Source organism: Oncorhynchus keta, chromosome 3 (assembly GCF_023373465.1).
Source record: "Oncorhynchus keta strain PuntledgeMale-10-30-2019 chromosome 3, Oket_V2, whole genome shotgun sequence".
Lineage (NCBI taxonomy): Eukaryota > Metazoa > Chordata > Actinopteri > Salmoniformes > Salmonidae > Oncorhynchus > Oncorhynchus keta.
The window spans coordinates 35,056,286-35,082,098 of NC_068423.1; the positions used below are offsets into that span (position 1 = coordinate 35,056,286).

General features: G+C 47.0%; 3 protein-coding genes across 15 annotated transcripts in view; all 3 read left to right on the top strand.

Moving 5' to 3' along the window:
- The first annotated feature begins 1,917 nt into the window (after nucleotides 1-1,917).
- Nucleotides 1,918-5,225, top strand: map10 (microtubule associated protein 10). The gene is made up of 2 exons (XM_035768622.2): nucleotides 1,918-3,534; nucleotides 3,678-5,225. The coding sequence occupies exons 1-2, from the start codon at nucleotides 2,140-2,142 to the stop codon at nucleotides 5,223-5,225; spliced, it is 2,943 nt and encodes a 980-aa protein (XP_035624515.2). The 5' UTR covers nucleotides 1,918-2,139.
- Nucleotides 5,035-10,289, top strand: LOC127915963 (clumping factor A-like). 12 transcript variants are annotated; one of them, XM_052496944.1, is made up of 4 exons: nucleotides 5,035-5,763; nucleotides 6,470-6,529; nucleotides 7,299-7,418; nucleotides 7,584-10,289. In XM_052496944.1, the coding sequence occupies exons 1-4, from the start codon at nucleotides 5,225-5,227 to the stop codon at nucleotides 7,897-7,899; spliced, it is 1,035 nt and encodes a 344-aa protein (XP_052352904.1). In that variant the 5' UTR covers nucleotides 5,035-5,224; the 3' UTR covers nucleotides 7,900-10,289. The 12 variants fall into 12 exon arrangements, 7 of the variants coding, with proteins under 7 accessions (XP_052352904.1, XP_052352907.1, XP_052352920.1 ...); XM_052496947.1 differs by having other exon boundaries at nucleotides 7,299-7,358; XM_052496960.1 differs by lacking the exon at nucleotides 7,299-7,418.
- A 4,500-nt stretch (nucleotides 10,290-14,789) lies between these two features.
- Nucleotides 14,790-25,813, top strand: part of ntpcr (nucleoside-triphosphatase, cancer-related) — a 39,212-nt gene continuing 28,188 nt past the window's right edge. Inside the window, exons 1-3 of one of the 2 annotated variants that reach the window (XM_052497007.1) lie at nucleotides 14,790-14,955; nucleotides 16,597-16,759; nucleotides 17,335-17,437. In XM_052497007.1, the coding sequence (XP_052352967.1) occupies nucleotides 14,922-14,955; nucleotides 16,597-16,759; nucleotides 17,335-17,437 (300 nt within the window). In that variant the 5' untranslated portion in view covers nucleotides 14,790-14,921. Of the gene's footprint in view, nucleotides 14,956-14,996; nucleotides 15,244-16,596; nucleotides 16,760-17,334; nucleotides 17,438-25,813 lie in introns of those variants that run through there. The other variant, XM_052496997.1, reaches the window with a different exon arrangement.

The following is a 25,813-nucleotide window of genomic DNA, read 5'->3' on the forward strand; positions in this document are numbered from 1 at the left end:
TACATTCCTGTCTACTGATAAACACCTGGTCTTTGTTCGGAGACTATGGTTGCATCCCAATGGTTCCATACTCCCTAGAGTGCACTATTTAGACCAGAGTTCTCTGTGGGTCCAGGTTAGCGCACTAAAAAGGGAATAGGGTGCCATTTGGGTCTCAACCTGTGAGTAGAGTTGTAGTGTGAGGGACTGCAGGTAGGTAGGCTATGATGTCAGACATTGATTGAGGTCTTCATCGCCCCCTGTCCGTCTCAGGGAAGTATTACCACCATAGAATAAAAGATACCACCAGCTGAGAGACAAACATTACACCAGGTATCGTATACTATTCACAATACTTTAGAATAATATATTTCCAAGTGAGAATCTCCAACCAATATATTATTAATTGATAATAGGCTATAGCCATTATGGACATGACACGTGGTTTTATCATCAACCTCAACAAAGGATCACTAGGACAATGGCTCTCTGTACTGTACATCTGGAAACTCATTATACTACTGGGAAGCAACGCATATAAACTCTGTGTGTAGTAGAGATGCATCAAATCATCTGTCAAATAGTTGTAATAACAAGCCTGTCTGCTCATAGTGGCAGCAGTAGATCACACCAGTTTGTGCACTGGAAACTTTAACTGTGGTGTGTAAAAAGTTACCACGATTATACTCCGTGTTTCTGTCAATGGCTTTTTCGACTGGGATTATCATAGTCTACACATAATTACACCAAACAACAATATGTCTCGGACAAGTTGTCTCACTACCCCACTGACACTGTCAAACATTTTTCTTCTACAAACGGACAATAGAATTATGAGGGCTATAATAGAGGAGCTGTACCTGGACGCCAGAACATACCCCGACACTCTATTCCGTTATTGGGGAGAACAGTAGGAAGAACATACCCCGACACTCTATTCCGTTATTGGGGAGAACAGTAGGAAGAACATACTTCGACACACTATTCCGTTATTGGGGAGAACAGTCGGAAGAACATACCCCGACACACTATTCCGTTATTCCGTTATTGGGAGAACAGTAGGAAGAACATCTGTGCCATTACCTTTCACTTGAGCAGCAGAAGAAAAGGCTAATATTCGGGAAAATAGACGAGATGGTTATTATCCTTGTCTACAGATTAAACCGTGTTCATCCACAGAAACGCTCCAACGTGTGAAGTTCCATAGACCCTCTCTCTCCTCTCTCCGGCTGCTGTTCGGTGTGATATCCATCTAGAGACCGCTTTCGTCCGCGATGACAGCGGAGCAGAGCAGGGTGCCACCGCTGACGGATAGCTCCTCCCTCCGCCTTCCTTCATGTGATGATTTGTGGGAATAGAGAGATCCAGTCAAACACACAAGCGGAGAAGAGAACAGAGGAAGTGTATTTGTTAATAATTGTAATTCAATCACTGAAGTCTGTACTGTGAAAAGAGAGAATAACGGCGAGGTGTGACACTGACGGAGATGTATCTCTGGTTGTGAGAATAAGGCACAAAATAGCAGGCCCAAATGGAATAGCCCTATATTCTGGATAATAGACATTACATTTGTATATATATATTTATTTAAAGCAATCGGCATATCATAGCCTATGTCTGAATAAAGCCCCACAGTGGCACCAACTGGCGAGCTGCAGGAAAATGGCTCCAACTTGTTTTATTAAGGAAATAAAAACAATACTATACGGTCAAATTAAGTCTCTAATATGCTATCATTTTTCTCTATGCTATTTGTCCATAAAGGATATTGAGTTATATTCTATTCTATTGTGTTATATTATTTGCTTTAAGGATACATTTCCTAGGTTATTAGTATAGATAGTTAGTTATATATTTTTTAAATGTGTTATTAATGTGCATTTGTAGCTCAATATGACTCCTAATAAATCTGCAAATGTAACATTACTCACCATTTTTTAACGTGGTCAGGACTGAAAACTACTATTCCCAGAATCCTCTGGCATCACGTGACATAAAAGATGCGTGACGGAGACCAGTTTGTTTCCACGGAGATGAAGAAGCTTGTGTGTTATCGGTGCTGACAGGCTAATTTACGGATTTTCTCCTCCATTTCAGCTGTGATTCTCTCGTAAATTATACAAAAACCAAACGTTGTTTTCTTTCTAAGGGGTCTGATTGATGTTTAACCAATTCATTCAACGAGGGATCTCCATTCAGAATGGTATCACTGGCAACTCTGGGCTGAGAGTGAATCTGTCAAATTCTTGTTGCTCGGACACCTGTCGCAATGGCACAATGACAGAGCAATTAAATAACAACGAAACTCTCTTTTCTTTCGAACTATTGGTGGAATATATCAGAATAGACAAAACCAGAAAATGTCTAAATTATTCAGATGAATTAGCCCTCGGTGTGAGACTACTGGACTTCCCAACTCTGCTCATCTATCAACCAGAAACGTCTACTCCACTGCGAGATCAACGGCACCATGAGGACGAGGACATCGAGAAGGAAAACCAGCTCTATCAAGCCCACGACACGTTTAAATACCCTTTCAACAAAGGCAAGTCGTGTTTGTTCAAAACCCACCTGGACTCCCTCCACACCCACCTATCTAACACTCCTCTGCATGCCGTGGTCCTGGATATGAGGGGAGAGGTTCCCACGTTGATAGGCAGCTCGCTGGTGTCTCTGGTCAGGTTGATAGACTGTATCAGGTGCGATGTGGAGGTGCATGGTATCTCCTCTCCCTCTTCCCAAGGAGAGAAAGGACTTGTTGATTTATTTAATCTCATGGGAGAGAAAATAGGTGTTCTTTCTTTGGGGTATAATCTGTTCAGTCTGGGAAGTAGTTCATTACCACATATACCTGATAACAGGGTATTGCCAGTTGGTATTACACACGGGACGGAATCTATGAAACCAATAGAACATTTACAGGTCGATCGTGGGAAAGGAACGATGCAACATGACAACAGGCCTTCCAAGGTCCTTTATCAGAATATTCATATAAATGACAAGCCCAGTGAGATAGTGGTGTCGGAAGCACGGCAGACTGTTCCAGTTTCAACTGGCACTCAAACAGAACATTCTAGAAGCAAGCAGCATCACCGAACACTCAGAGTGGCTGCTATCGATGAGGAGCATGATGAGGGAAGCCTCTGTGTTCAGCCCCCACCTCTTTACTACAGCAGTTCTGTAGAACAACAACAGGAAAATGAACCAGGCCACTACAGGGTGTTAGACATGGAGTCTCTCAGGGTAGAGGATCTGGACTTGGGGAATGAGGAGACACCTGATGAGACACAGGTTCCTGCTACAGACCACAGGTGTAGACAGAGACAGGATGTGGTTATGGAGTCTAGAGGCAGGGAAGAGAGGGGACAGCACCAACCCCAGCAGACGGCATCTATCTTAGGGGAGGCTCTGAGACCGTTCCCTCTATTGAACACCTTGCTAGTTGAGCTCGCCCAGCTGAGTGGACAGAGTCAGACCCAGCTACAGCAGATCTTTTCAGTCCACCCCAACCTAGCATGGATCTACAGGCCACTGACAGAGCCTTCTAATGGACAGGTATGATACTGTATGTACATTGTGTCATTTCTTCTGTCTTTATTCTGCCTGTATATTTGTGTCTATTGCTGGCATTTAGCCAAGTCAAATTCTGTGTATATGTGAATGTGTTTGATGAATAAAGGTGATTGTGATTCTGACAGGCGGACTGGCCTCAGTCCCAGGGCCCACGAGACACCACAACATCACCACAGAGAGGCAGGCAGTCTCCTTGCCCAGTGGTTCCTGAACTATGGGTCGGACCTAGCCCCAGAGTGAAGAACAGGCCTCTTCAGGAACAATGCAGCACTACCACACACACTTCTATCAGAAAAACAAACGGGGAGAATACAATGAGTGGCAATACAGTGTCCAAGTCCTCTCCCAAGAAGAAGTTAGGTTTTGGAATGACAAAAACGTTCCGCCTAAGAATGAAGCCGGTTCAACCTTGTGGGATGAAATGCCACCTCCATGAGTGCAGAAAGCAACAGACAGACAAACAGACACTCAAGACCAAGGGTCATAGCAGGAAGTCCAATAACACTAACAGACAAACGGATAAACCTATAGATGGGAGGAAGCTACTCAATAGGAATGATATTCTAAATGAGGACATTGCGACTTCGATAAGTAGCCTAGACAGAGACCGTGGACGGCAGGGAAACATCTCAACAGGAACCCAGCAGGAACTAACAAACACATTCACAACTAGTGTCAATGCAGAGGATTTTTACTGTAAGAGAGATGACTCCTCCCAAAGATTACCAAAACAGAAACCATCGTCCCATTCCAAGCAGGACAGTCACAGTAAACTGTGGGTGCATATTCCCAGTGTTGATCACACAGAGGAGGTGTTACGGAGTGGAGAGTACGACCATGCTGACTCTGACAGCGGAGGAGACGGGGATGAGACTCCAAGAGGCTCCAAACCCAGACCACACCTTTTAGACTCTGGCCACAAGCCCCACATGTCAGACACCAGAAGAAGCCCCAGACTCAAACACCCCCACTCAGCCTCCAGCAGTGATAGGTTGGACAGTGTGGGGGCAGTAGAATACCTGGATGACTTCAGCAGTCTAGACCCTACTGATGGTGACGGGTTCTCACCTTCAACTGACCTTCTCAGTAGCCCTGAACCTGTTTCAGGTAGGACTAGGGGGAGGAGCCCCGAGCCTGTTGGAGGTGGGAAGAGTAGGGGGAGTAGCCCTGAGCCTGTTTCAGGTAGGACTAGGTGGAGGAGCCCTGAGCCTGTTGGAGGTCGGAAGAGTAGGGGGAGTAGCCCTGAGCCTGTTGGGGGTGGGAAGATTAGGGGGAGGAGCCCTGAACCTGTTGGGGGTGGGAAGACTAGGGGGAGGAGCCCTGAACCTGTTTCAGGTAGGACTAGGGGGAGGAGCCCTGAGCCTGTTGGGGGTGGGAGGATTAGGGGGAGGAGCCCTGAGCCTGTTGGGGGTGAGAAGACTAGGGGGAGGAGCCCTGAGCCTGTTGGGGGTGAGAAGACTAGGGGGAGGAGCCCTGAGCCTGTTGGGGGTGGGAAGACTAGGGGAGGAGCCCTGAGCCTGTTGGGGGTGGGACCAGGGACAAGAGGAGGAGCCGAGTGTCAGGTGACCATAACTCTGACGGCTCCAGTGTCTCAGAGAGAAGCCAGAGAAGAAGAGTGGCTCCGCCTCTTCCTGTTCCTGTTAAAGCTGAGACGTCTCCCCAGCGCTCCCTGATGAACACTCACGTCATCAGACCTCGTACCCAGGCCTCAGTCCTTAGCGTCTCCTCTGACAACAGTGTTGGAGACACGCCTGCATCCATACACTCAGTCCGCTCTAGAACTCAGCTGGCAGCGAGACCTTGTAGTGGAGGAGCCATGAGGTCTGGTTCTGGGGCTAGAAGAACCTCAACCGACCGGCCTGGTGGCACTTGGTCTCAGGGAGCCAAGAGTCTTAGAGCATCAAGCCAACTCCGTGACATCCATACTGGCGACATCCCCAAAGAACCCAAGGACAGAGCACCAGACAGAGGATACTCTGTAGACACCCACACTGACTCTATCCACACTAAGGACAGGGGGTATTCTGTAGACACCCACACTGACTCTATCCACACTAAGGACAGAGGATACTCTGTAGACACCCACACTGACTCTATCCACACTAAGAACAGGGGGTATTCTGTAGACACCCACACTGACTCTATCCACACTAAGGACAGGGGGTACTCTGTAGACACCCACACTGACTCTATCCACACTAAGAACAGTAGGTCAGACAGGGGTACTCTGTAGACACCCACACTGACTCTATCCACACTAAGGACAGGGGGTACTCTGTAGACACCCACACTGACTCTATCCACACTAAGGACAGGGGGTACTCTGTAGACACCCACACTGACTCTATCCACACTAAGGACAGGGGTACTCTGTAGACACCCACACTGACTCTATCCACACTAAGAACAGGGGGTATTCTGTAGACACCCACACTGACTCTATCCACACTAAGGACAGGGGGTACTCTGTAGACACCCACACTGACTCTATCCACACTAAGGACAGTGGGTACTCTGTAGACACCCACACTGACTCTATCCACACTAAGAACAGGGGGTATTCTGTAGACACCCACACTGACTCTATCCACACTAAGAACAGGGGGTACTCTGTAGACACCCACACTGACTCTATCCACACTAAGGACAGGGGGTACTCTGTAGACACCCACACTGACTCTATCCACACTAAGGACAGTAGGTCAGACAGGGGGTACTCTGTAGACACCCACACTGACTCTATCCACACTAAGGACAGGGGGTATTCTGTAGACACCCACACTGACTCTATCCACACTAAGAACAGTAGGTCAGACAGGGGGTACTCTGTAGACACCCACACTGACTCTATCCACACTAAGGACAGGGGGTACTCTGTAGACACCCACACTGACTCCATCCACACTAAGAAGAGTAGGTCAGACAGGGGGTACTCTGTAGACACCCACACTGACTCCATCCACACTAAGAACAGTAGGTCAGACAGGGGTACTCTGTAGACACCCACACTGACTCTATCCACACTAAGAACAGTAGGTCAGACAGGGATACTCTGTAGACACCCACACTGACTCCATCCACACTAAGAACAGTAGGTCAGACAGGGGGTACTCTGTAGACACCCACACTGACTCTATCCACACTAAGGACAGGGGGTACTCTGTAGACACCCACACTGACTCCATCCGCACTAAGAAGAGTAGGTCAGACTGGGGGTACTCTGTAGACACCCACACTGACTCTATCCACACTAAAGACAGGGGTACTCTGTAGACACCCACACTGACTCCATCCACACTAAGGACAGGGGTACTCTGAGACACCTGCATCTCTACTGACTACAACTCCTCACATGAGTCCCACAAGGCTGAAGATATAGAAGAGGAGCTATCTGAGGAGGCAGGAGAGGAGCTATCTGAGGAGGCAGGAGAGGAGCTAACTGAGGAGAGAGGAGAGGAGCTAACTGAGCAGAGAGGAGAGGAGCTAACTGAGGAGAGAGGAGAGCTAGCTAACTGAGGAGGCAGGAGAGCTAGCTAAGACAGGGGGTACTCTGTAGACACCCACACTGACTCTATCCACACTAAGGACAGGGGTATTCCTAGACACCCACACTGACTCCATCCACACTAAGAACAGTAGGTCAGACAGGGGTACTCTGTAGACACCCACACTGACTCTATCCACACTAAGGACAGGGGGTACTCTGTAGACACCCACACTGACTCCATCCGCACTAAGAAGAGTAGGTCAGACAGGGGGTACTCTGTAGACACCCACACTGACTCCATCCACACTAAGAACAGTAGGTCAGACAGGGGGTACTCTGTAGACACCCACACTGACTCTATCCACACTAAGAACAGTAGGTCAGACAGGGGATACTCAGACACCCACACTGACTCCATCCACACTAAGAACAGTAGGTCAGACAGGGGGTACTCTGTAGACACCCACACTGACTCTATCCACACTAAGGACAGGGGGTACTCTGTAGACACCCACACTGACTCCATCCACACTAAGAAGAGTAGGTCAGACAGGGGGTACTCTGTAGACACCCACACTGACTCTATCCACACTAAGGACAGGGGGTACTCTGTAGACACCCACACTGACTCCATCCACACTAAGGACAGGGGGTACTCTGTAGACACCTGCATCTCTACTGACTACAACTCCTCACATGAGTCCCACAAGGCTGAAGATATAGAAGAGGAGCTATCTGAGGAGGCAGGAGAGGAGCTATCTGAGGAGGCAGGAGAGGAGCTAACTGAGGAGAGAGGAGAGGAGCTAACTGAGCAGAGAGGAGAGGAGCTAACTGAGGAGAGAGGAGAGCTAGCTAACTGAGGAGGCAGGAGAGCTAGCTAACTGAGAAGGCAGGAGAGCTAGCTAACTGAGGAGGCAGGAGAGCTAGCTAACTGAGGAGGCAGGAGAGCTAGCTAACTGAGGAGGCAGGAGAGCTAGCTAACTGAGGAGGCAGGAGAGCTAGTTAACTGAGGAGGCAGGAGAGCTAGCTAACTGAGGAGGCAGGAGAGCTAGCTAACTGAGGAGGCAGGAGAGCTAGCTAACTGAGGAGGCAGGAGAGCTAGCGAACTGAGGAGGCAGGAGAGCTAGCTAACTGAGGAGGCAGGAGAGCTAGCTAACTGAGGAGGCAGGAGAGCTAGCTAACTGAGGAGGCAGGAGAGCTAGCTAACTGAGGAGGCAGGAGAGCTAGCTAACTGAGGAGGCAGGAGAGCTAGCTAACTGAGGAGGCAGGAGAGCTAGCTAACTGAGGAGGCAGGAGAGCTAGCTAACTGAGGAGGCAGGAGAGCTAGCTAACTGAGGAGGCAGGAGAGCTAGCTAACTGAGGAGGCAGGAGAGCTAGCTAAAGAAGCTATAGATGAACTGGGTTCTCTGGGGTTCAGTAATGAGTAGCAACATGTCTCTGAGCTGGTAGTTAACAAGCTCCCTGGATACACCTTCTAGAAGACCCACATGAAGAATGTGCTTCCTAGGGACAAATGTATCAAGCATCTCAAGGTAGTGCTGCTGATCTAGGGTCAGATATTCCCTGTCCATATGATCCTAATTTTGATATTAAAGGCAAAACCAGTTCTCCTACTCTAATGCTGTGTTTACACACTAATTGGTATTTTCACCAATCAGATCAGTTCTGAAAATGATCTGATATGAAAAGATCCTAAGTGATTGGTCAAAAGACATGTTAGTGGAAAAGATATCAGAATTGGGCTGCCTGTGTAAACACAGACCATGATGCTTCATACATATGGGCCCTGAAATAGTCTGGTTTACTGATAGAGCAATGCTGTGGAGACGGATATTGTTAGTCATTCTGAATTTGGACGGGCGGGATGCTTCCATTTTAATATCTCATTCTGTACGGCACTAGACTAAACTGAATGTAATGTTGTATCAATCATTCATAAATTCAAAGGGCTAATTGAATCATCTACTTCCATGTTAGACTATTAACTGTGTGAGCGGGTTTGGGAATTCCCTAATATGAATACGTTATCAAAAAGCAAGACTGTTTTAGTTTAAAATGTCTTTCCCAAGTTATTAAAAGGCTTCTGTTTTATCTATACATTCAATTGTGAAAATAATTTAAATGTGTGTTGATGAGTTACATACTACTTAAGTTGTGCATGAAAATACCATTCAATATATGCAAGTCCACAAGGCTACTTACTACACAATGCCAAAGGGAGCAGGTAGAGAGATATTTTGATGCCTACCCTCAGTCATGGATTTCCTGAATACTGTGGGGATATGTTTGAATTGACTTAGAGCAGGGGGCTTTTCTTACCCCCTCCTAGGCAAACCGGCAACCCAGGGACCATTATATATTAACAAAAACAAATTGTCTTATTATCAAGTGAATGATTATAGAAAGCAGAAGTAATCAACATTTTAAAATGAATAGATTTGGTAGATAATTGTTCATTATTTTGACCTCCACACGTTATAATTGGAAGAGGAAGGGTAAACTCTAACATAGCGTATTATATGGGGGCGGTAGCCTAGTGGTTAGAGTGTAGAGGGGGCAGCGTAGCCTAGTGGTTAGAGTGTAGGGACGGTAGGTAGCCTAGTGGTTAGAGCGTTGGACTAGTAACCGGAAGGTTGCGAGTTCAAACCCCCGAGCTGACAAGGTACAAATCTGTCATTCTGCCCCTGAACAGGCCGTCATTGAAAATAAGAATATGTTCTTAACTGACTTGCCTGGTTAAATAAAGCTTAAATTTTTTTTTTATATCTAAATATAGAAAGGTAACTCCAAGCCTAAGAGCAGCTGGTTAAACAAAGGTTAGCCATGTGTTGGCAAAAATTAATGTCCAAGTCAAGAAAGCTGACCAGCAGTCAGTGGCACTTACTGTACTGGTAGCCTATAGAGTCCCACAGTGTTCTAATACCCATAAAACCTACTGGTCAAACACAGAAATGGTTCCAATTGTCTTTCCACCAAACATTTTTCACTGGGTGAATTTGACAAACACTTCAGATTAAGTGAAGGTTTATCTTGGCGTGACATTTTGAGTAACGTGTCATTCTCGGACAAGGTGACTTTTATCAATATATTCTCCTCAATTCATTGTCAAAATGTTGAAATGCTGATTAGAAACAGAGAAGACCTCGAGAAGACTACAAATTCCCGCAGAAAGCTCCTGTACATGTTCACCAGCGTGACCAGAGCCTTTACCCAATCCATGATGAGTACATTGAATAAAGTGTTGAACTTCTTCCATGCCCTTTCCATGTCTTAGCGAGCCACTGACTACAATTTAGCTAGCTAGTTGTTTAGCTAGCCACTGACTACACTTTAGCTAGCTAGTTGTTTAGCTAGCCACTGACTACAATTTAGCTAGCTAGTTGTTTAGCTAGCCACTGACTACACTTTAGCTAGCTAGTTGTTTAGCTAGCCACTGACTACACTTTAGCTAGCTAGTTGTTTAGCTAGCCACTGACTACAATTTAGCTAGCTAGTTGTTTAGCTAGCCACTGACTACACTTTAGCTAGCTAGTTGTTTAGCTAGCCACTGACTACAATTTAGCTAGCTAGTTGTTTAGCTAGCCACTGACTACACTTTAGCTAGCTAGTTGTTTAGCTAGCCACTGACTACAATTTAGCTAGCTAGTTGTTTAGCTAGCCACTGACTACACTTTAGCTAGCTAGTTGTTTAGCTAGCCACTGACTACAATTTAGCTAGCTAGTTGTTTAGCTAGCCACTGACTACACTTTAGCTAGCTAGTTGTTTAGCTAGCCACTGACTACACTTTAACTAGCTAGTTGTTTAGCTAGCCACTGACTACACTTTAGCTAGCTAGTTGTTTAGCTAGCCACTGACTACAATTTAGCGAGCTAGTTGTTTAGCTAGCCAATGACTACACTTTAGCTAGCTAGTTGTTTAGCTAGCCACTGACTACACTTTAGCTAGCTAGTTGTTTAGCTAGCCACTGACTACACTTTAGCTAGCTAGTTGTTTAGCTAGCTACTGACTACAATTTAGCTAGCTAGTTGTTTAGCTAGCTAGCTAATTATGTTGTACAGTATTACTTAGCCTAGATAATTGTTTGTACAGTATGTTGACTTTGGTGTCTATTTCAGAACTTAAGGCATTTTTCAAGGATGGGGAGAAGAACGTGAGAAGTCTGGCCATGTGGAGAAGACCATGGGAAGTCTGGCCATGTGGAGAAGACCACGAGAAGTCTGGCCATGTGGAGAAGACCATGAGAAGTCTGGCCATGTGGAGAAGACCATGAGAAGTCTGGCCATGTGGAGAAGACCACGAGAAGTCTGGCCATGTGGAGAAGACCACGAGAAGTCTTGCCATGTGGAGAAGACCATGAGAAGTCTGGCCATGTGGAGAAGACCACGAGAAGTCTGGCCATGTGGAGAAGACCACTAAAAGTCTGGTCATGTGGAGAAGACCTCTAGAAGTCTGGCCATGTGGAGAAGACCGTGAGAAGTCTGGCCACGTGGAGAAGACTGTGAGAAGTCTGGCCATTTAGAGAAGACCACGAGAAGTCTGGCCATGTGGAGAAGACCTCTAGAAGTCTAGCCATGTGGAGAAGACCACGAGAAGTTGGCCATGTGGAGAAGACCACTAGAAGTCTGGCCATGTGGAGAAGACCATGAGAAGTCTGGCCATGTGGAGAAGACCACGAGAAGTCTGGCAATGTGGAGAAGACCGCAAGAAGTCTGGCCATGTGGAAAAGACCATGAAAAGTCTGGCCATGTGGAGAAGACCACGAGAAGTCTGGCCATGTGGAGAAGACTGCGAGAAGTCTGGCCATGTGGAAAAGACCATGAAAAGTCTGGCCATGTGGAGAAGACCACGAGAAGTCTGGCCATGTGGAGAAGACCACTAAAAGTCTGGTCATGTGGAGAAGAACTCTAGAAGTCTGGCCATGTGGAGAAGACCGTGAGAAGTCTGGCCACGTGGAGAAGACTGTGAGAAGTATGGCCATTTAGAGAAGACCACGAGAAGTCTGGCCATGTGGAGAAGACCTCTAGAAGTCTAGCCATGTGGAGAAGACCACGAGAAGTTGGCCATGTGGAGAAGACCACTAGAAGTCTGGCCATGTGGAGAAGACCATGAGAAGTCTGGCCATGTGGAGAAGACCACGAGAAGTCTGGCAATGTGGAGAAGACCGCAAGAAGTCTGGCCATGTGGAAAAGACCATGAAAAGTCTGGCCATGTGGAGAAGACCACGAGAAGTCGAGCCATGTGGAGAAGACCACTAGAAGTCTGGTCATGTGGAGAAGACCTCTAGAAGTCTGGCCATGTGGAGAAGACCGTGAGAAGTCTGGCCACGTGGAGAAGACTGTGAGAAGTCTGGCCATGTGGAGAAGACCACTAGAAGTCTGGCCAGGTGGAGAAGACCACTAGAAGTCTGGCCATGTGGAGAAGTGCAGCTATAGTGAGGACAACTTAGCGGTTTGGTCAGGGCCAGCATGAGGGATAAAGCTTGTGTCTGAGTGTATCGATTTAGGTTAAGTTTGAGCATCTTAGTAATACAATGTATTCTATACAGCTGTCAACAGTCAGCAAGGAACGAGACACTGAATCAATTATTGCTGCTACTGCTATTACTGCTACTACTACTACTGCTGCTACTACTACTACTGCTACTAATACAGCTACTACTGCTGCCTCTACTACTACTGCTGCTGCTACTACTACTACTACTACTGCTGCTACTATTACTACTGCTACTAATACAGCTACTACTGCTGCCTCTACTACTGCTGCTGCTGCTACTACTACTACTGTTACTACTACTACTGTTACTACTACTACTACTGTTACTACTACTACTGCAGCTACTACTACTGTTACTACTACTACCACTGCTGCTACTACTACTGCTACTACTACTACTGCAGCTGCTACTACTACTACTACTACTGCTGCCTCTACTGCTGCTACTACTACTACTACTGCTGCTACTACTACTACTACTACTGCCTCTACTACTACTACTACTACTACTACTGCTACTACTACTACTGCTACTACTACTACTACTGCTGCCTCTACTGCTGCTACTACTGCCTCTACTGCTGCTACTACTACTACTACTACTACTGCCTCTACTACTACTACTACTACTACTACTGCTACTACTACTACTGCTGCCTCTACTGCTGCTACTACTACTACTACTGTTACTACTACTACTACTGTTACTACTACTACTGCTGCTACTACTACTGCTACTACTACTACTACTGCTGCTACTACTACTACTGCTACTACTACTGCTGCCTCTACTACTACTACTACTACTGCTGCTACTACTACTACTACTACTACTACTACTGCTACTACTACTACTACTGCTACTACTGCCTCTACTACTACTACTACTACTACTGCTGCTGCTACTACTGCCCCCTGTATATAGCCTCCACATTGACTCTGTACCGGTACCCCCTGTATATAGCCTCCTCATTGACTCTGTACCGGTACCCCCTGTATATACCCTCTACATTGACTCTGTACCGGTACCCCCTGTATATACCCTCCACATTGACTCTGTACCATAACCCCCTGTATATACCCTCCACATTGACTCTGTACCGGTACCCCCTGTATACATCCTCCACATTGACTCTGTACCGGTACCCTGCTCTAACCACAGCGTAGCCACTGTTCCCAGGCCTTCATTGAAAATAAGAATATGTTCTTAACTGACTTGCCTAGTTAAATAAAGGTAAACATTTAAATATAGCCGTGTTACTGTTATTTTATTGTTGCTCCTTAATTATATGTTATTTTTCTTATTTTTCTTTCATTTATTTATGTTTTACTTCAGTAAATACTTCAATACTTTTTTTCTTAAAACTGCATTGTTGGTAAGTAAGCATTTCACTGTGGTATCGGCACATGTGACAAATAAATTGTGATTTGATTTGAAGTGTTTCTGAAATCCACAATGGATAAAATGTATGGTGAAAAAAGTATTGGAACCATTTCCTTGTTTGACTGCTAGGTTGTATGGGTATTATGACACTTTCCACTGTGTGGCTCAATTCCCGGGTGCTTTTTCAAAGACGTTTGATACTCCAGTGAGTGTAATTGGTTCCAATAACCTTTTTATGTGAGTAAAGTACATGTCGGATAAAATAATGTCAAGACAGGCCTGATGGAAACAGCAAATCTAACGGTAAACTTTGCAGATGTTGATCAAACTAAATCCGCTAGACATGATGGGATCATTTTGAGTGTATAAAATTCATTATGCAAGAAATAGCGGTGGAAACATCTTTATCCGCACATATTGATATACGGTGCCTTCAGAAAGTATTCACACGACTTTACCTGGATTCAAATTCACACAGACCCCTTCCAATTAGTATTGATTGATTATTATATCTTCCCCCTTCTACTATTACCTGCCCGATGAATGTCAATAAGGGGATTCGATTAAACTGCCCCGGGTTGAACTGTGTTGAACCGTGTTATGGCCCATCACCGGGCGAAATCAGTGAGGGTTCAAATCGAACGGTAATCTGTCAACAATGCAGCATGGGGGCATCTTTCAGAAACCTACATCTCTTTTCCATAAAATATATGTTCGAGTTTTCAAAGTAGTTTTCATTGGGAAGGCAGATAAAGCGTTTTTATCAAAAGCAATTACTTTTGCATGTGAAAACACAGAATACTAATCATACTGGACCGTCGAACAGAACGTAGTACCTGGCTCACACCCGGTTCCAAATCGAAAGAAATCATGCTAACCGGGTTCATTAATATAATCCCCTAACTGAGTCCTACCAATTCAATCTGCACATGTGCGGCTCCCATGTTTACGGATGTGAGGAGAAGCAAAGTAGTGAACAGTGAATACAGAACATTTCATCGGAAATGATCAAACACGTTTTCCTAACCGGACCTCCGGGTAAGTATAAAACACAACGCAGACTGCATGGCACGGGAAGTTGTTCAGAAACGCTGTGAAGTTGTGACTGCTGCGAACTAACGTTAGCTATAGACATGATGCCACCCAATACAATGTAACAGCAGTAGTTCAGCTAATACCTAAAACTATTTATAAACTGACGCTTGAGTGTCTTGATTTCCAATGTAACGCTGCGTATGACCCGCAGCATTGTTTCTGAGAGGCCGGTGATAGGTTGGACCTTTCAAACTGTATGCACAGACGGCTTGACAGAAATGGGAGCAGAAGGTGAATGGTCTACTTTTGTTGCACACATATCCAGATGATGCTGCGTACCATTTTGCACAAATAATTACTGTCAGGCCTTGATCACACCTACAGGGTATTTTGGGCAAAATGGTACGCGGGCACATCTCAAATGGTGTGTGTGCGCGCGCTTAACCTGGAGACGTGTGTTGGTCTGCAGTCAGTAGTGCAGTCTGCAGTAGTGTTCCAGGGTGTAGTGTGCTCCACACATACCAGTCGGTGCAAAAGCGCTGGTCCTGGGCGTTATTTTATTAAGTACCACGCAAGCTCGAGTATACGTTAATTAGTACACACTGGCTCTAGTCATTTTGTTGTTTACATTTTAACTACCAGCTGAACACTGGGCTGTCAAGCTCACGCCCATTTCTCTTTGGATCGGTGGATACATCTCATTCTTTGAATATTCGTTGATATTTACAATTGTACTCAATGACAAGTGACATGCTAGCCTAATGAATATTCATAGACGTCTCGGATTTCAACAGGGACAACTGATATAAAGTGTTTTTTCTCAAAGTTGCCGGGATGTCACGTGCATCAATTTATATCCGTGTCCTACACTCGAAAGAAACTGAGCATTACCAACTTATATTAGATCAAATGAGCCTCAAGTATTGAAATAGCTATTAATTTGACAAAATTTGACAAAATTTGACACTCATTGCCCCCCATACAAACCCCCCTCACTTGCTTAATAATTAATGATCTGCTTTAAATGGACATATTTTGGTGTGAGTAAACCCTCTCGCTTCGCCTCTTCCTCTCTGGTTTAATCCCAGTTTCCACTGGTTAGGGTTAGATTCCAAAGCCACAAAGTCCAAATTAGCTACAAAAGTTTGCACTCTCATCTTAATTTAATAATAGGGTTAGGCATAAGGTTAGCAGTGTGGTTGGGTTTAAAATCACATTTTAAGAATATACTTTTTCAGAAATGGGAGGGTTTTAGCCACATTTATGACTGTGTTAACTAGAGACAACGTGTATCCCAGGCAGATCCTGAGTGTTCTGATTTCCTCCGTATAATATAATATATGCCATTTAGCAGACGCTTTTATCCAAAGCGACTTACAGTCATGTGTGCATACATTCTACGTATGGGTGGTCCCGGGAATCGAACCCACTACCCTGGCGTTACAAGCGCCATGCTCTACCAACTGAGCTACAGAAGGACGTAAAGTGAATGGTGTGACCTTCGCCAAATACTAACATAAAACAACTCCATTCATGAGTCATATGATCAAATATTGCATTTCTGTTGATAGTCATGGTTTGAAGGCCCCAACAAGACAAAACTACTTCATTTTGGATTTGACACGACCCTCTTCTATTGTGAAGGTGTGGGTAAGACCACCCTGGTCCAGAAGGCCTGTGACGTAATAGTGTCTTCAGGTGTGTCTGTGGAGGGCTTCTACACCCAGGAGGTCAGGGAGGGGAGGCGCAGGGTCGGTTTCGACATTGTTACCGTGACCGGACAGAGAGGAAACTTGTCCAGAGTCAGGTAGGTTTCAGTCACGTTACATAATCAACCAACATGGTCTGTAAGGACCGGTTGCCCAGACACAGATTGAGCCAAGTTCAGGACTTAAAAAACATCTTCATTGAACATTCTCTATTGTTACTTATCAAATCAAGGTTTATTGGCCACGTTCGCCGAATACAACAAGTGCAGACTTTACTGTGAAATGCTGACTGACAAGCCCTTAACCAACAGTGCAGTTCAAGAAGAAAATATTTACCAAGTAGGCTAAGATAAAAAGTAACACAATAAGAATAACGAGGTTATATACAGGGGGCACCGGTACCGAGTCAATGTGGAGGCTATATACAGGGGGCACCGGTACCGAGTCAATGTGGAGGCTATATACAGGGGGTACCGGTACAGAGTCAATGTGGAGGCTATATACAGGGGGTTACCAGTACATAGGTAACAAACTAACAGTAGCAGCAGTGTTCAAGAGGGGGAGGGTCCATTTTCTGGTGGTGATTTTCAGTCCAGGGTTTGGCTTAATCTGTGACTGGGAAACAGTCCTCTATGTGTTAATGTGTTTTCTCTACTGTCTTTGTTCTGTTCAGAGAGAAGTCTGTTGCTTCACATGGAGGGAGGGAGTACACTGTCGGACAGTATGTAGTGGATGTACCTTCGTTTGAGAACCTGGCTCTACCTCTCTTCAGAAACGTATGTTATTATTGCACTTTTTAACTGATCTTCCTCATGTCAGGGTCGTGAGCAGTGATCTTCCTCATGTCAGGGTCGTGAGCAGTGATCTTCCTCATGTCAGGGTCGTGAGCAGTGATTTTCCTCCTATGTCAGGGTCGTGAGCAGTGATTTTCCTCCCATGTCAGGGTCGTACAGAGCAGTGTTTTTCCTCCTTTGTCCGGGTCGTGAGCAGTGATTTTCCTCCTATGTCAGGGTCGTGAGCAGTGATTTTCCTCCTATGTCAGGGTCGGGCAGTGATTTTCCTCCTATGTCAGGGTCGTGAGCAGTGATTTTCCTCCTATGTCAGGGTCGTGAGCAGTGATTTCCTATGTCAGGGTGTGAGCAGTGCTATATGTCAGGGGTGAGCAGTGATTTTCCTCCTATGTCAGGGTCGTGAGCAGTGATTTTCCTCCTATGTCAGGGGGGGTCGGTACAGAGCAAGTGATTTTCCTCCTATGTCAGGGGGTCGTGAGCAGTGATTTTCCTCCTATGTCAGGGTCGTGAGCAGTGATTTTCCTCCTATGTCAGGGTCGTGAGCAGTGATTTTCCTCCTCATGTCAGGGTCGTGAGCAGTGATTTTCCTCCTATGTCAGGGTCGTGAGCAGTGATTTTCCTCATGTCAGTGAGCAGTGATTTTCCTCAGAGTCAGGGTTTTCTGGAGCAGTGATTTTCCTCCATGTCAGGGTCGTGAGCAGTGATTTTCCCCTATGTCAGGGTCGTGAGCAGTGATTTTCCTCCTATGTCAGGGTCGTGAGCAGTGATTTTCCTCATGTCAGGGTCGTGAGCAGTGATTTTCCTCATGTCAGGGTCGTGAGCAGTGATTTTCCTCATGTCAGGGTCGTGAGCAGTGATTTTCCTCCTATGTCAGGGTCGTGAGCAGTGATTTTCCTCATGTCAGGGTCGTGAGCAGTGATTTTCCTCCTATGTCAGGGTCGTGAGCAGTGATTTTCCTCCTATGTCAGGGTCGTGAGCAGTGATTTTCCTCATGTCAGGGTCGTGAGCAGTGATTTTCCTCATGTCAGGGTCGTGAGCAGTGATTTTCCTCCTATGTCAGGGTCGTGAGCAGTGATTTTCCTCCTATGTCAGGGTCGTGAGCAGTGATTTTCCTCATGTCAGGGTCGTGAGCAGTGATTTTCCTCCTATGTCAGGGTCGTGAGCAGTGATTTTCCTCCTATGTCAGGGTCGTGAGCAGTGATTTTCCTCCTATGTCAGGGTCGTGAGCAGTGATTTTCCTCATGTCAGGGTCGTGAGCAGTGATCTTCCTCATGTCAGGGTCGTGAGCAGTGATTTTCCTCCTATGTCAGGGTCGTGAGCAGTGATCTTCCTCTATGTCAGGGTCGTGAGCAGTGATTTTCCTCCTATGTCAGGGTCGTGAGCAGTGATTTTCCTCCTCTGTCAGGGTCGTGAGCAGTGATTTTCCTCATGTCAGGGTCGTGAGCAGTGATTTTCCTCCTATGTCAGGGTCGTGAGCAGTGATTTTCCTCATGTCAGGGTCGTGAGCAGTGATTTTCCTGCTATGTCAGGGTCGTGAGCAGTGATTTTCCTCCTATGTCAGGGTCGTGAGCAGTGATTTTCCTCATGTCAGGGTCGTGAGCAGTGATTTTCCTCATGTCAGGGTCGTGAGCAGTGATTTTCCTCGTATGTCAGGGTCGTGAGCAGTGATTTTTCCTATGTCAGGGTCGTGAGCAGTGATTTTCCTCATGTCAGGGTCGTAAGCAGTGATTTTCCTCATATCAGGGTCGTGAGCAGTGATTTCCTCATGTCAGGGTCGTGAGCAGTGATCTTCCTCATGTCAGGGTCGTGAGCAGTGATTTTCCTCATGTCAGGGTCGTGAGCAGTGATTTTCCTCATGTCAGGGTCGTGAGCAGTGATTTTCCTCATGTCAGGGTCGTGAGCAGTGATTTTCCTCCTATGTCAGGGTCGTGAGCAGTGATTTTCCTCATGTCAGGGTCGTGAGCAGTGATTTTCCTCCTATGTCAGGGTCGTGAGCAGTGATTTTCCTCCTATGTCAGGGTCGTGAGCAGTGATTTCCTATGTCAGGGTCGTGAGCAGTGATTTTCCTCCTATGTCAGGGTCGTGAGCAGTGATTTTCCTCCTATGTCAGGGTCGTGAGCAGTGATTTTCCTCCTATGTCAGGGTCGTGAGCAGTGATTTTCCTCATGTCAGGGTCGTGAGCAGTGATTTTCCTCATGTCAGGGTCGTGAGCAGTGATTTTCCTCCTATGTCAGGGTCGTGAGCAGTGATTTTCCTCCTATGTCAGGGTCGTGAGCAGTGATTTTCCTCATGTCAGGGTCGTGAGCAGTGATTTTCCTCATGTCAGGGTCGTGAGCAGTGATTTTCCTCCTATGTCAGGGTCGTGAGCAGTGATTTTCCTCCTATGTCAGGGTCGTGAGCAGTGATTTTCCTCATGTCAGGGTCGTGAGCAGTGATTTTCCTCCTATGTCAGGGTCGTGAGCAGTGATTTTCCTCCTATGTCAGGGTCGTGAGCAGTGATTTTCCTCCTATGTCAGGGTCGTGAGCAGTGATTTTCCTCCTATGTCAGGGTCGTGAGCAGTGATTTTCCTCCTATGTCAGGGTCGTGAGCAGTGATTTTCCTCATGTCAGGGTCGTGAGCAGTGATTTTCCTCATGTCAGGGTCGTGAGCAGTGATTTTCCTCATGTCAGGGTCGTGAGCAGTGATTTTCCTCATGTCAGGGTCGTGAGCAGTGATTTTCCTCCTATGTCAGGGTCGTGAGCAGTGATTTTCCTCATGTCAGGGTCGTGAGCAGTGATTTTCCTCATGTCAGGGTCGTGAGCAGTGATTTTCCTCATGTCAGGGTCGTGAGCAGTGATTTTCCTCCTATGTCAGGGTCGTGAGCAGTGATTTTCCTCATGTCAGGGTCGTGAGCAGTGATTTTCCTCATGTCAGGGTCGTGAGCAGTGATTTTCCTCCTATGTCAGGGTCGTGAGCAGTGATTTTCCTCCTATGTCAGGGTCGTGAGCAGTGATTTTCCTCCTATGTCAGGGTCGTGAGCAGTGATTTTCCTCCTATGTCAGGGTCGTGAGCAGTGATTTTCCTCCTATGTCAGGGTCGTGAGCAGTGATTTTCCTCATGTCAGGGTCGTGAGCAGTGATTTTCCTCATGTCAGGGTCGTGAGCAGTGATTTTCCTCCTATGTCAGGGTCGTGAGCAGTGATTTTCCTCATGTCAGGGTCGTGAGCAGTGATTTTCCTCATGTCAGGGTCGTGAGCAGTGATTTTCCTCCTATGTCAGGGTCGTGAGCAGTGATTTTCCTCCTATGTCAGGGTCGTGAGCAGTGATTTTCCTCCATGTCAGGGTCGTGAGCAGTGATTTTCCTCATGTCAGGGTCGTGAGCAGTGATTTTCCTCATGTCAGGGTCGTGAGCAGTGATTTTCCTCATGTCAGGGTCGTGAGCAGTGATTTTCCTCATGTCAGGGTCGTGAGCAGTGATTTTCCTCCTATGTCAGGGTCGTGAGCAGTGATTTCCTCATGTCAGGGTCGTGAGCAGTGATTTTCCTCCTATGTCAGGGTCGTGAGCAGTGATTTTCCTCCTATGTCAGGGTCGTGAGCAGTGATTTTCCTCCTATGTCAGGGTCGTGAGCAGTGATTTTCCTCCTATGTCAGGGTCGTGAGCAGTGATTTTCCTCCTATGTCAGGGTCGTGAGCAGTGATTTTCCTCATGTCAGGGTCGTGAGCAGTGATTTTCCTCCTATGTCAGGGTCGTGAGCAGTGATTTTCCTCCTATGTCAGGGTCGTGAGCAGTGATTTTCCTCATGTCAGGGTCGTGAGCAGTGATTTTCCTCATGTCAGGGTCGTGAGCAGTGATTTTCCTCCTATGTCAGGGTCGTGAGCAGTGATTTTCCTCATGTCAGGGTCGTGAGCAGTGATTTTCCTCCTATGTCAGGGTCGTGAGCAGTGATTTTCCTCCTATGTCAGGGTCGTGAGCAGTGATTTTCCTCATGTCAGGGTCGTGAGCAGTGATTTTCCTCATGTCAGGGTCGTGAGCAGTGATTTTCCTCCTATGTCAGGGTCGTGAGCAGTGATTTTCCTCCTATGTCAGGGTCGTGAGCAGTGATTTTCCTATGTCAGGGTCGTGAGCAGTGATTTTCCTCCTATGTCAGGGTCGTGAGCAGTGATTTTCCTCCTATGTCAGGGTCGTGAGCAGTGATTTTCCTCATGTCAGGGTCGTGAGCAGTGATTTTCCTCCTATGTCAGGGTCGTGAGCAGTGATTTTCCTCCTATGTCAGGGTCGTGAGCAGTGATTTTCCTCCTATGTCAGGGTCGTGAGCAGTGATTTTCCTCCTATGTCAGGGTCGTGAGCAGTGATTTTCCTCATGTCAGGGTCGTGAGCAGTGATTTTCCTCCTATGTCAGGGTCGTGAGCAGTGATTTTCCTCCTATGTCAGGGTCGTGAGCAGTGATTTTCCTCCTATGTCAGGGTCGTGAGCAGTGATTTTCCTCCTATGTCAGGGTCGTGAGCAGTGATTTTCCTCCTATGTCAGGGTCGTGAGCAGTGATTTTCCTCATGTCAGGGTCGTGAGCAGTGATTTTCCTCATGTCAGGGTCGTGAGCAGTGATTTTCCTATGTCAGGGTCGTGAGCAGTGATTTTCCTCCTATGTCAGGGTCGTGAGCAGTGATTTTCCTCCTATGTCAGGGTCGTGAGCAGTGATTTTCCTCATGTCAGGGTCGTGAGCAGTGATTTTCCTCATGTCAGGGTCGTGAGCAGTGATTTTCCTCATGTCAGGGTCGTGAGCAGTGATTTTCCTCCTATGTCAGGGTGGTGAGCAGTGATTTTCCTCCTATGTCAGGGTCGTGAGCAGTGATTTTCCTCCTATGTCAGGGTCGTGAGCAGTGATTTTCCTCATGTCAGGGTCGTGAGCAGTGATTTTCCTCCTATGTCAGGGTCGTGAGCAGTGATTTTCCTCCTATGTCAGGGTCGTGAGCAGTGATTTTCCTCCTATGTCAGGGTCGTGAGCAGTGATTTTCCTCATGTCAGGGTCGTGAGCAGTGATCTTCCTCATGTCAGGGTCGTGAGCAGTGATTTTCCTCATGTCAGGGTCGTGAGCAGTGATTTTCCTCATGTCAGGGTCGTGAGCAGTGATTTTCCTCATGTCAGGGTCGTGAGCAGTGATTTTCCTCCTATGTCAGGGTCGTGAGCAGTGATTTTCCTCCTATGTCAGGGTCGTGAGCAGTGATTTTCCTCATGTCAGGGTCGTGAGCAGTGATTTTCCTCATGTCAGGGTCGTGAGCAGTGATTTTCCTCCTATGTCAGGGTCGTGAGCAGTGATTTTCCTCATGTCAGGGTCGTGAGCAGTGATTTTCCTCATGTCAGGGTCGTGAGCAGTGATTTTCCTCCTATGTCAGGGTCGTGAGCAGTGATTTTCCTCCTATGTCAGGGTCGTGAGCAGTGATTTTCCTCATGTCAGGGTCGTGAGCAGTGATTTTCCTCCTATGTCAGGGTCGTGAGCAGTGATTTTCCTCCTATGTCAGGGTCGTGAGCAGTGATTTTCCTCCTATGTCAGGGTCGTGAGCAGTGATTTTCCTCATGTCAGGGTCGTGAGCAGTGATTTTCCTCATGTCAGGGTCGTGAGCAGTGATTTTCCTCATGTCAGGGTCGTGAGCAGTGATCTTCCTCATGTCAGGGTCGTGAGCAGTGATTTTCCTCATGTCAGGGTCGTGAGCAGTGATTTTCCTCCTATGTCAGGGTCGTGAGCAGTGATTTTCCTCCTATGTCAGGGTCGTGAGCAGTGATTTTCCTCATGTCAGGGTCGTGAGCAGTGATTTTCCTCATGTCAGGGTCGTGAGCAGTGATTTTCCTCCTATGTCAGGGTCGTGAGCAGTGATTTTCCTCATGTCAGGGTCGTGAGCAGTGATTTTCCTCATGTCAGGGTCGTGAGCAGTGATTTTCCTCCTATGTCAGGGTCGTGAGCAGTGATTTTCCTCCTATGTCAGGGTCGTGAGCAGTGATTTTCCTCCTATGTCAGGGTCGTGAGCAGTGATTTTCCTCATGTCAGGGTCGTAAGCAGTGATTTTCCTCATGTCAGGGTCGTGAGCAGTGATTTTCCTCCTATGTCAGGGTCGTGAGCAGTGATTTTCCTCATGTCAGGGTCGTGAGCAGTGATCTTCCTCATGTCAGGGTCGTGAGCAGTGATTTTCCTCATGTCAGGGTCGTGAGCAGTGATTTTCCTCATGTCAGGGTCGTGAGCAGTGATTTTCCTCATGTCAGGGTCGTGAGCAGTGATTTTCCTCATGTCAGGGTCGTGAGCAGTGATTTTCCTCCTATGTCAGGGTCGTGAGCAGTGATTTTCCTCATGTCAGGGTCGTGAGCAGTGATTTTCCTCATGTCAGGGTCGTGAGCAGTGATCTTCCTCATGTCAGGGTCGTGAGCAGTGATTTTCCTCATGTCAGGGTCGTGAGCAGTGATTTTCCTCATGTCAGGGTCGTGAGCAGTGATTTTCCTCATGTCAGGGTCGTGAGCAGTGATTTTCCTCATGTCAGGGTCGTGAGCAGTGATTTTCCTCATGTCAGGGTCGTGAGCAGTGATTTTCCTCATGTCAGGGTCGTGAGCAGTGATTTTCCTCATGTCAGGGTCGTGAGCAGTGATTTTCCTCCTATGTCAGGGTCGTGAGCAGTGATTTTCCTCCTATGTCAGGGTCGTGAGCAGTGATTTTCCTCCTATGTCAGGGTCGTGAGCAGTGATTTTCCTCCTATGTCAGGGTCGTGAGCAGTGATTTTCCTCATGTCAGGGTCGTGAGCAGTGATTTTCCTCATGTCAGGGTCGTGAGCAGTGATTTTCCTCCTATGTCAGGGTCGTGAGCAGTGATTTTCCTCATGTCAGGGTCGTGAGCAGTGATTTTCCTCATGTCAGGTCGTGAGCAGTGATTTTCCTCCTATGTCGGGGTCGTGAGCAGTGATTTTCCTCCTATGTCAGGGTCGTGAGCAGTGATTTTCCTCATGTCAGGGTCGTGAGCAGTGATTTTCCTCATGTCAGGGTCGTGAGCAGTGATTTTCCTCATGTCAGGGTCGTGAGCAGTGATTTTCCTCATGTCAGGGTCGTGAGCAGTGATTTTCCTCATGTCAGGGTCGTGAGCAGTGATTTTCCTCATGTCAGGGTCGTGAGCAGTGATTTTCCTCATGTCAGGGTCGTGAGCAGTGATTTTCCTCATGTCAGGGTCGTGAGCAGTGATTTTCCTCATGTCAGGGTCGTGAGCAGTGATCTTCCTCCTATGTCAGGGTCGTGAGCAGTGATTTTCCTCATGTCAGGGTCGTGAGCAGTGATCTTCCTCATGTCAGGGTCGTGAGCAGTGATTTTCCTCATGTCAGGGTCGTGAGCAGTGATTTTCCTCATGTCAGGGTCGTGAGCAGTGATTTTCCTCATGTCAGGGTCGTGAGCAGTGATCTTCCTCATGTCAGGGTCGTGAGCAGTGATTTTCCTCATGTCAGGGTCGTGAGCAGTGATTTTCCTCCTATGTCAGGGTCGTGAGCAGTGATTTTCCTCATGTCAGGGTCGTGAGCAGTGATTTTCCTCATGTCAGGGTCGTGAGCGGTGATTTTCCTCCTATGTCAGGGTCGTGAGCAGTGATCTTCCTCCTATGTCAGGGTCGTGAGCAGTGATTTTCCTCCTATGTCAGGGTCGTGAGCAGTGATTTTCCTCCTATGTCAGGGTCGTGAGCAGTGATCTTCCTCATGTCAGGGTCGTGAGCAGTGATTTTCCTCATGTCAGGGTCGTGAGCAGTGATTTTCCTCCATGTCAGGGTCGTGAGCAGTGATTTTCCTCCATGTCAGGGTCGTGAGCAGTGATTTTCCTCCTATGTCAGGGTCGTGAGCAGTGATTTTCCTCATGTCAGGGTCGTGAGCAGTGATCTTCCTCATGTCAGGGTCGTAAGCAGTGATTTTCCTCATGTCAGGGTCGTGAGCAGTGATTTCCTCATGTCAGGGTCGTGAGCAGTGATTTTCCTCATGTCAGGGTCGTGAGCAGTGATTTTCCTCCTATGTCAGGGTCGTGAGCAGTGATTTTCCTCCTATGTCAGGGTCGTGAGCAGTGATTTTCCTCATGTCAGGGTCGTGAGCAGTGATTTTCCTCATGTCAGGGTCGTGAGCAGTGATTTTCCTCCTATGTCAGGGTCGTGAGCAGTGATTTTCCTCATGTCAGGGTCGTGAGCAGTGATTTTCCTCATGTCAGGGTCGTGAGCAGTGATTTTCCTCCTATGTCAGGGTCGTGAGCAGTGATTTTCCTCATGTCAGGGTCGTGAGCAGTGATTTTCCTCATGTCAGGGTCGTGAGCAGTGATTTTCCTCCTATGTCAGGGTCGTGAGCAGTGATTTTCCTCCTATGTCAGGGTCGTGAGCAGTGATT